This window comes from Epinephelus moara, chromosome 16 (genome assembly GCF_006386435.1).
Source record: "Epinephelus moara isolate mb chromosome 16, YSFRI_EMoa_1.0, whole genome shotgun sequence".
Taxonomy (NCBI): domain Eukaryota; kingdom Metazoa; phylum Chordata; class Actinopteri; order Perciformes; family Serranidae; genus Epinephelus; species Epinephelus moara.
In genome coordinates, this window is record NC_065521.1 from 6,303,909 (window position 1) to 6,315,136 (window position 11,228).

General features: G+C 37.6%; 1 protein-coding gene across 2 annotated transcripts in view; it reads right to left on the bottom strand.

The window, feature by feature from the left end:
* Window positions 1-2,129: 2,129 nt before the first annotated feature.
* Window positions 2,130-11,228, bottom strand: part of LOC126402594 (tumor necrosis factor receptor superfamily member 14-like) — a 34,062-nt gene continuing 24,963 nt past the window's right edge. Inside the window, exons 1-6 of one of the 2 annotated variants that reach the window (XM_050064731.1) lie at window positions 10,899-11,125; window positions 10,713-10,805; window positions 9,276-9,401; window positions 7,080-7,232; window positions 4,839-4,923; window positions 2,130-3,733 (exon numbers count right to left, since the gene is read on the bottom strand). In XM_050064731.1, coding sequence (XP_049920688.1) covers window positions 3,586-3,733; window positions 4,839-4,923; window positions 7,080-7,232; window positions 9,276-9,401; window positions 10,713-10,805; window positions 10,899-10,923 — 630 coding nt within the window. In that variant the 5' untranslated portion in view covers window positions 10,924-11,125 and the 3' untranslated portion in view covers window positions 2,130-3,585. Of the gene's footprint in view, window positions 3,734-4,838; window positions 4,924-7,079; window positions 7,233-9,275; window positions 9,402-10,712; window positions 10,806-10,898; window positions 11,126-11,228 lie in introns of those variants that run through there. The other variant, XM_050064732.1, reaches the window with a different exon arrangement.

An 11,228-nucleotide genomic window follows, 5' to 3' on the forward strand; every position in this document is an offset into this window, starting at 1 on the left:
CTATCTGCCTTTCAACGTGCTATCTCAACTACTAATGTACAGTTTTAGCCCACTAACTATCCCACTATTGGCAATGGTACTACTGTACTTTCAATAAAGCAATCGTACTATCAAATTCACAAAAACTCTGTCTGAACACATTGCTCTTCTTAATGGGTTCAGTTTACTATTTAATCTGCAATTTCCTATGACCTGTATCCCAAACACAAACCATGTGAAACTGCATATGGGCAACTGTGCACTCAATGAGTATGGACTAGTTAAAAGTAATGCAAGTATAAGCCATAGGTTTTGTCATTTTGATTTCAATTGAGGAGTCTGCAGGCAACAGTCCAAGCCAACATTTTTCTGTGTCACCATAATGACTGATTATATCTGAAATATTTTTTTGCTGTGATGATTTCTTGTGTTTGATCATATTGTTTTAACCCCATATATTTTCTAGTGACCAAATAAAAACTTAAGTTAGTCATAAACGGTACTTATATCAAACATGTTACCAAATTTTAGACAAAGGGATGCAGTTTTAAAGTGGTCTGGTGATATGATGTTAATCCATGAATCTACCAGTCTGAATTTATTAAGTCAAAGTCCAAGACAGGCTTTCATATGTCCATGTAGCTGTTAGGTTGGAAGGACATAAATGTCACCAGGATACTGAGCAATTTAACAGTCAGAGACTGAACCAGCAGTCTTAAACCTGGTCAACATCACTCATTAGCACCATCATTAATGCCGTTTTGATACAAAGATTAATTTAGAGAACAGAGATATTAGAGGACCAAGATGTGTTTAATAGACACATAAGACCTTTCTAGTCCTTTGCAATCGATTAAGACATCTTGTATTATCTATTCCTCCATTTCCTGGTAATGCTGTCAGGTGTGTACTGCAGCCATCTTTACTTTCACACTGTTTCATAGGCTTTTTAGACCTTCAGTCTGGTCTTCAGCAAGCAAAACATGTTCAGTCTATACTGGACACCCTTGAGATTAAAAAGGCTCAGTAAAGGCAAAGTACGTTTATTTTTAATAACTTTCCTGCTAAGGTAGTATGAAATATGCTACACAAAGTGAAGCAGCAGAAAAAAAGATTTCATTTTTATCACACTAACTTCCAGGGAATGTATCTTTTTTAGGGGGGAGTCTTTCAGACAAAATCCTCTCTAACACGGGTCTTTGTTCCTTGACATGAGAAGTTTGAGACTGCCTGGTTCCTCAAAATCCCAAAAGTGCTGGATTTTTCTTGCCGACTTTTATGTCCATTGCTCAATTTTTGCTCCTCTGGGCAGCGGGGCAAAAAATTATGTTTGGTTATGTTATCATATCTCTTTCTATCTGCAATTTGTAAATATGAACCTATGGTTTGAAAGTTTGTGTTAAATTAATGAAATTCTGAATGAATGTTTTACTAATTTCTACTTTGATCCTTTTGTACATTTAATGCATAAATAAGTAAATCCTCGATAGTTTTATAATATAATGTAAATATAAATATATGACAACAGAATAGACAGAATTTTGTTTTACTTTTATATAGTACTTTGTAGATTGGACGTTTTATTTGAGTCATTGAGTTCTTAAATAATAAAGAATGGATGTATTACTAGATATATAATACTGTGTTTGCCTTCAGTCATAATGGTGTGGGTGTATCTCTGCTGATGTTGCAATGGAACCTGAATGGAAGGACCAATCATTGTAAAACTTAAAATAAAAGCCTAGTCCCAGTCCCTTTTACTAGCCTGGTGTGGCTACACATTTTGACAAATAAAGGCCTGTCTCAATTAGACGCCTGGTCTGGTCACCAAGCAGTTCATTATTATAGAAGTTATTTGGATGAACAAAACCAGATTGTTGACAATGTTATTTGGCCTAATTTTTATACAGGTAATATTCATACTAGTTGAAATAAACAATTTGATCATGTCTTCCATCTTTGCTGAGCAAGAGGCATTAAAGACCTTATGGCCTGAGGTGATTTAAGCAAATAATAGCCCGGGGTACTAGTAGAAGTTTAACGGTATTTCAATTCTTTATGTCAACACAGTTGACAGGGATTTTTGTCAATGCAGCTCCTAAAAACAGACAAAAAGAAACACACACACACACACACTTTTCACTTCTTACACAGGCTGTTTTTTGGTTACTGCAAAGGAAGTTAATAAGGCTTTATTACAAATATAAAATGTTTATTTACAATAAATGATGGAACATTTTTTTCCAGAACTGTCCTCCCCATGTTAGAAATCAAAAATTCAAAGTTGAATCTATGTAATGATGTAATGATTACCTGGCACTTAATTTGACTTAATTAGCATGCTTTTTAGAATTATTTAAAATATTGCAGCTCGGCCGTGATGCAATACAGAGTGGGAAGAATGCAATATAAATGCAAATATAAAACATCAAAAGGTTTTACAATTGAACGGAACCATAATATAGTCATGGTAATGAGGTTAAAGAACAAGCCACTCATGTTTTCTTCATGGATGCACAGGGATTATTGTTACGATGGGAATCTGAGGTGTGGTGAAGCTGAGTGTAAGATCATAGTCAAACAAAAGCTGCTGAGGATGGCACTTTTGGGGAAAAGATGTAAACAACCCAACCTGTTTTAACCGGTTCGAGGGGGCTTTCAGGGGTCAAGTGACAAAAAAGTGATGTTGTGACGTATATGTATTAGAAAAAATAATAGTAATTCTACACATATGATTGGTTAAAATCTTAAGAAAGTGAGCACGAGAAAGAGAGAGAGACTGGGTATAAAGGTCAGTGCCCGAGGCTTGTGGGTTCAGTTCTTGGTCCGGACCACCAACTCAAATGGGTTTATTTGGATGTCAGCTCTGAACATAGAATAAACCTTCTTGCATTGGACTTCTGATTAGCCTCCTGTTTTTTCTTCAGAATTCTCTGGACTTTCATTGGTTTTACTGGAAGAATTTTTTACAAAATATTGATCAACACCGCAGTCTATTTTTTCACCACAACAGTCACAGGGGAAATAGGCTGAGCAGGTGCTCTATACGTCCCTCTCCCCAGCAATGCTCTTCAGCCTCCTCCTTGGGGATCCCAAGGCATTCCCAGCCCAGATGAAATATGTAATTCCTCCAGCATGCTCTGGGTATACCCCAGGCCTTGGATCAGTCTAACGGGAGGGGCCCAGGAGGATCCTGATCAGATGCGCGAACCACCTAAACCGGCCCCTTTTGATGCAAAGGAGCGGCGACTCTATGCTGAGCTCCAACAAGATGTCTGAGCTCCTCAACCTATCTAAGGCTGAGCCATACCAAGCTCATGACCACAGGTGAGCGTTGGAATGTAGAATCCAAAAATGATCCTGTGATCGTGGGAGCTGTCCAGGGCAAACAGTTCCTGGAAGTGTCTCTCGAGGCAGTGGTCCCAGGCAAGTGTAAGTCGCAATGTACCTGATTTTTTTCCCAATCTTAGGTCACTTAAAGTCCAAAAGCAAGAAATGTATTAGCTAAAACAATTAGCAACCATCCACTGGAGACAATGAGGAAAAAATGGGAGGAAATGATGTTATATATTAGGCAGTCAAATCAGGGATGCAAAACATGCAAAACTAACCCCCAATCAAAAGCCCAACAATTGTTAATGATGATAATAATAAAGGTATGGGTAAGAAGTAATGCACTCTTGAAGCAGTTGCTTTACAGACAACATCACTGTGCGCGTCTCCTTCTCTGATCTTTTTTTGGGTTTCTGAGCAACTGTTGGAAAAGAGAAATGAAAGACAGCTTCAGTACTTTGTCTGTTTCAAATGAAAACTTATTTTGAAGTGTTATTCTAATGTTAAAGTGCAAAGTGGGTAATATCACACTAATTAAAAACAAATCAATATTAAAAGTAACACTTTGAAAAAAGTCTATTAAAAGTTATGTTTTGTGACATTTGGTTAAATAAGGCTGGGGAATTGGCAGTGTTTTGAAACTCTTGTGAATGGGTAGGATTTGTTCCAAAATTTAAAGCCATAAAGCTCAACTACTTATGCTGCATTTACATGGACTCAGGCAGACAGTAGAAGGCACATATATCATTAGCAAACAAACCACATCCCATTTATGAAAGATGGTAATTTATTTCAGCTTAATTTATCCTAGCTGTACAGCCCAACCAGCAAAATATGGGTTAATCAACCACCTGAGCCCAGCCCACAAACGTTATGTATTAAAGTAGCACAACTGTCAGGACTGAGGACTGAGACATGGATACACACAGACTGAGAGAGAGAGGATGGAAAGCTTTGGCGGGCCGTATGTGGCCTGCAGTCTGCCTGTCTACAATCACAACATTTTGTGCACAGTAAAATTTGGCGAGGCTGGCAGAGAATACCAGCAATGGTAATAGTAACTTCGTGGGATGTTAAGTAGTTCCCTCATACAAGAAGCAAACATGGGCGATGGACAATAACTAGGGCTGTACCGAATAGTTCAAAGCTTTATTCATAATGTTGACATTTGAATTCTAAATCAACATTTCACTAGCTGTATACACACCATCCATCCATTTTCTAACCACTTATCCTCTTGAGGGTTGTGGGGAGACTGGAACCTATCCCAGCTGACATTGGGCGAGAGGCAGGGTACACTCTGGACAGGCTGCCAGTCACCAGTTAACCGGTAGCGTAGTGGATAGTGCCAGCACCCCATGTATAGAGGCGATGCCTTGCTGCAGCGGTCGCAGATTCGACTCCAGCTTGCAGCCCTTTGCTGCATGTCAACCCCCACTCTCTCTCACCCTATTTCACTCTGTCCTGTTCATTAAAGGTAAAAAGGCCCCAAAAAATATTTAAAAAACAAACAAACAATGACTTACATAGTCCAAGCCGCGCAGTTCAAACCATACTGTGAAAAATAGCCTGGCTGACAAGGTTCACACACTGTATCAGTTCTGCTGGTTCCTTAGAGAAACAGATAAAAGTGAGATTAATGAAACAGCACACCAATATCCAGAGAAAATCCACGATTTATCAGAATTCAATCAGTGTCTTCATTGAGTGATTTTACACGCACATTAATATCCCAGTTATGATCATTGTATATAACCCTGATTCCAAAAAAGTTGGGATTCTGTGTAAAATGTGATGTACAAAGACAAGATATGTAATGTTCAAACTGATAAACTTTATTGTTTTTTGTGAAAACTCATTCTGAATTTGATACCTGCAACATATTCCAAAAAAGTTGGGACAGGAGCAACAAAAGACTGTGAAAGTTATGAAACACCTGTTGGGAACATTCCACAAGTAAACAGGTAAATTGGTGACAGGTGATAGTATCATGGCTGGCTATGAAAGGGGCATCCTTGAAACACTGTTGTTCACACGCAAGTGTGTGGGAAAACAGTCCAGGAGTTTAATTCTGCCAGTAGATGGTGCTATTGTTTTCATGTTTCATGTGTTTCAAGCTTTTCATGTTTAGTTTTGGTCACAGAGACAGTTGGTGATTCTCAAAGTCAAGAATGGAAAGAGAAACTACGCTATGTCATCGAATCCCGGTGTAGAACTGTTCCAATATCAAGGATCCTTCAAAATTCTACCAAAGAGCGAGTCCTTCCTTCAGAGCATTTTCAAGGATGCATGTGTGTATCCTAAGGCCTCTTCAATGACGCACACCCGGGCCCTTGCTAGCTCGTTCCAATGTGTGTTCAAAGAGTGCTGGGAGGGAGTCTTACCTTGACTCGGTCCTCAGTAAAATTCAAAGGATCCTTGACATTGAAACAGTCCTTCGGCGGGATTCAATGATGTAGACTCTTTGAAGTTCTCCATTTTAGGATGTTTCCTTGACTTTAAGAGCCCTTTGAGAAACACCAAGAGGTTAAGCTAGCTGGGGCCAGGTCAAAATTTAAATTTATCGCATACCAGCCGCCACTGCCTGACAAAAACAAAGAAAACTATGGTTAAATGCAATAAGATGAAAGGACTGGACGAAGGGGATCATCCAAAATGCTCACATGTGCAGCGCACAGTTGTATATATCATTTTAGGGAAAAGTACTGACTGTTGTGGGGATGAATATCATTATGTGTATTGAGGGTTATCATTTCCACTTAATCAGAAATTGGGGAGGGATTAAGAGGAATACTGGATTTCTCTGTAACGCTAACTTTTAGCACATTAGCTTTTTCAGGGATGTCCCTGCTTAATACTAAAACATGGCCTCATAGTAAAAGATTGCAGGTACTAGACTGTCCTGCCTGCAGTTCTGACCTGTCTCCCAGTGTGGAACATTATGAAGCCCAAAATACGACGGAGACCCCAGACTGTTGAGCAATTGGAAGTTGTATATCAAGCAAGAATGGGGAAGATACAAATAGATGTGCAACATTTTCAAATCTACTGTATTTTAAAGTGTCTTTTAAAGTGCAAATCACCAAACATATTATTACTGGGTCAGACTGTGAGTTTACAGCCATGTCTTTATGTCTTTGATCTATAGCCTAGCCTATATGTTTTAAATCTTCCTATTTTTCAGTTGCTGCCTCCTGTGTTTTTCCCCATCAGATTAAATCTGAACAAATATATTATTATATATTATTAATATAATGTAATGTATCTACAGCCTGATACACAGTCAGATTCCACCACTTTATCTTCATTAAGGAAATGTAAGTCTGATAAATGATGAATAAACGGACAACACTGAATAAAACTTTTTTATTAACTTTATGGTTAACTTATTTACACTTTCCTCGCTCTGACTCAGGCTCTTCTTTTAAAGATAAACGTGCACCGTCTGCTACACATGCATTAATATCTCTACATCCACTGGATTAAAATGGAGGCGCTGTCTTTTATTTACCTGTTGCCATGGTGAATCGTGGAGTCGGAGCTCCATTGATGATGGCTTTTTATTGTTGGTTTAACTCAGAGTGAACATACTCAGAGTTGACTGAACTAACTCAAATCAGCTGTTCTGGAACCGGATACTCAGAGTTTCCCATCTCAGAGTAAATCAACTCAGAGTTCAGGGATAGACTCAGAGTTTGTTGAACCTCCTACCTGGAATACCCCTCTGGTTACAAAGCCAGGGTAGTGTTCATGTGAATTTTTCTTACCAGGTGTTTTTATCCTGTGACCGGATTCACAGGGTGTATGTTTTTGAGCCAAACTACAGCCTGTATCATCCCTCAATTCTTTGCAGAAGTAGCCCTCTAAAACACCACACACACTGTCACTTGTTGCTGTGCACTGCTGTTTGGCAAAGAGACCTAAAGGCAACAGAAACAAAGTCATTACATTACTGATACACATACATTCATACATTTTATTCAAGATTAAATAATATTTGAAATAATGTTATTATGTGCCACTTGTTTGCCTGTGACCAAAGAAAAATTGAATGAAATCCAATCCACACAGCCGCAGCAGGAGCTCTGATTGGCCAAACTCCTGACATAGGAGCCAGCCAATCAGAGCTCCTGTTGCTGCTCTGTGGGTTAGACTTACTTTTTAGGTGGCTTTTAGGTACTAAGAAAAATCAATAACAAAATAAAAACTGTAAATGTTAAAGCAGGACATACAATAATTGTAAGATGGAATATGATGACACTTTAGTAAATGCAATAACAAAAACTTACATGTAAAAGACTGTAACTTTGTAGTTACATTATGACATTAAATTATTCACCATTAAGGAACAATTTATGGAAATAGAATGACACATCAGTAAATTTAATGACATATTATTTTTTACTTTGAGTTTCATAACACATTATTTAAATTCAGTCTTAATTAATTAATTTATAGGGTTTTTTTTATTTGACAATACTATGTATTATATTTACAATTAAACATTGCATATTACGATTTATTGCAATATTTATTTGTTTTTTAATACTACACCATGGGAAAAATTTCATCATACACCTCTAGAGACTGTTCATCATGAGAAATATTTCCGAGAACAATTTTCCAAAAACAAAGAGTTAACACGAACGGGCCTGTTTAGCTGTTCTGGGAAAAAGTATGTACATAGCATACATTTACTAGCTATATACATCTTAACTACTTAAAACAATTGTTCAACAAAGTCTAAAAATATTTAAAACATCATTCGCTGTGTTGAAAAAAGACTCTATGACACGGGGTCAATGGCAGCCTTGCGGGATATTTTATTGAAGACACAGCTTACAACTTCAAATGCAGCAGCAATGAGACAACACAGCAGAGCAGTTCACCAAACATTCTTATACTCCTCCTCAGATAAACATCATCCCCCGTGTGTGTATCTGTGGGTGTGATTTCCTGCCATTTCCAGCACTTGCGTTATTTTATCTTAACACTTGGCGTTCTACCACAGCTCGTTCTGCCCCGACGTCACACGTTTATCTTAGATCACTCTGCTCTTGTCACACTGTCCCATTCAATGTTGTTCAATCTAAGTAAACATGTTTTGCTTCTAACCTGACCTTAACTGTCTGACATTTCTAGGTCTTTTCACCACCACAGCTGGACCCGAGCTCAAACCTTCAGCATAAAAGTCACACACACTATCTATCTATCACTTCTGATCCTTCATATATACTTTGTCACTGTTACTTGATTTTCCAGTCTTTATCTGTGACTCTTTTCTCATAAATTTACAAGTTTAATCTCATATATTATGACCTTTTTCTTGTGGATATGACATCATATTACTCATAGATTACTACTATAAAGCATTAACGTCTTTCCACCTCTGCATTTGAATTATATTGATTCAGGTATTAAAAAAATCAATTAAAATCCTAAAGAGGAAAATCCCACCTAAGTGCATCAGTTATTTTTCCCATTAAATCTTGTTTTATCACTTTTAAGCAAACATGCCGCAAACCAAGCAGCGCATTATCACATCATTTATTTTGTTTCAAACTACATTCATTACCAGGGCTGCAACTTAGAATTACTTTCATTATCAATACTCTGCTGATTAATTCATTGACTTAATTGATTACTTGTTCGATATATGCGGTGCCAGAATAAAATGAAAAATGCATCCATCATGTTTCCCAGAGCCAAAGGTGATGTAGTCAAATTACTGTCATGAGGTTAGCAAATATTCACATTTGTGACTTCTTGACATTTCTTTAAAAAATGACCTAAATGGAGCACCCCAGTGGGTTTAAGGTTTTGGCTGTCTGCTATGGTTTTGTCAAATATCCTAATTTAATCAAACCTTATCCAAACTACTGCATTCGTCCAAATCAAACTGAATTTGGAGGTTGTCAATGAGAATGACGAAAGACAGAAATGTTAATTCATTATGGACATACCCTGGTCACAGGAGGTGCAGGGGAAACACTTTTTCAGGGCATTAGGTTGGTTCATATAAGTCCCATTCACACAGGGGACACACCGTGTGCCTGACTCTGTTGTGCAGTCTCTTTTAACAACTGCACCTGTTCAAGACAAAAACACACTGTCAATATCACATTATCAACAAGATATGATGGGAAGTAATAATTACAAAGACTGTGGGTTAAGTACCTAATGCAGTCAGTAACAATCTTGTTTCAGGTCTTTATGAGGCCAGTATATGAAAATGCTTACTTCACAGACTGCTGGAAGGCTGAATATTCACTTCTAATATTCCTACCTAACTATTCCTCTTCTAAAAGCTCTGTTGAACTACTGCTTAAAGATGCTCCCACTGACATCAGCTATTTAGTGGTTAAATACTTTTACATCCAGTCCAGTATCTACAAACAGTAACTATAAAACAATCCGACTGCATTTGGTTCAATTTTAGAGTGTTTTTTTTCCTTTCTTTTTTTTTTTAACGCAGGAAGAAACCTTCAATTTTAGGGTGTTTTCTTTTTTTTTATGCAGGAAGAAACCATATCATATCATATCATATCGCATGAATGTACTAAGAAAGAAGTCAGAGGGAAAGTTTGTTCCTTACAGTGTTTGCATTTTACTTAACTTTAATTGACTTTCAAATATCAGTTGCTGTGATTTCTTGCTTTAGTTTAGCTTCTTTTTCGATATAAACTACTCTATCAGACTTTATATTAAATAATTATAAGGCTAAATTCAGCCCAGCTGTCATTACTTAATGTATATCAGACTCCATTCACTATATATCCTGTGGATCTCAACATGAAGATTCACACTTATACTCTTTCACTGTATGTTTTATGTATGTCTAACATTTGAGTTGTTTCAGAATAAACCTATGTGTTTCTATTTACATTATATTGTAAGCAACCATGCCTCATGTTATTACAGAGGTGTAGTGTAATACCATGAGGCAGTGAGTCATCAAGAGATATGAAGGTCCTGAGACCAAGCCTGTGCAACGCTCTTTTTGCAGAATTCATGATGAACTTAACAGGTTTGCTAGGTGGGTGAGTAATAACATGAATATGAATCAATCTACTGATCTGCATTTGCTAAGTTAGAAGTTGTAAACTTTAACTGCACTTAACTGGCTGCATCAGAAAACAGATCAAATGAATTAACACAGCTGCAGTGAACTGATAAACTGTTAGAATGTCATGTACATGAGAGACAACTATTATTATTACTATTTCCGTTATACCGAGTCTAAGTAACGTTACAACAGGACAGATGTAGAAAAGATAACAAGGCCCACAACTAGCTGCAAACTATATTTGTTGGGGTTTGGGTTAAAAAAAACTAGCCCAAGGTCGCTTATATAAACGATCTACGGCTCATACAGCTAACGTTTGAGAGTTTTAACTTACCTTCGTGACACATAGGACAACATCGTCCATCACTTGTTTTATATTCATTTTCACGACAGCACAGCCCTGGTGCCATGAAGACAGCCAAACACCCTTACAGACACAGAGGTTTCTTTGTTTAGTTCTCTGCGTTAGAAACATTTAGCTAGGCTAACGTTAGCATACTTTTAAGATAACGTTACTTACCGAAGACAGCCAATATCGAAAGCATTATAACGCATGTTATTAACGTTTCATAACGTTAGTTTCATTAACTTTTGGAAACAACAGTATAGTTTTTGGAGAAAACGAAGGCAAACGACATAAATTTAGCTAATATTATCTCTGGAATTCCCCCAAACGAATATTATCGGTTTCGTATTAAAGGTGATAGCTACAAGTTTAATTCCTCCCCGCCACTAGGTGTCGCACTCACACTCGCCCGCTCTCGCTCCAACCTTGAATTCTACTGGTTGCCAGGTTAGCCAAATACCCGGACAGAGAACAACAGAGATGTCAAGCGAGGAGTCTTTCGTG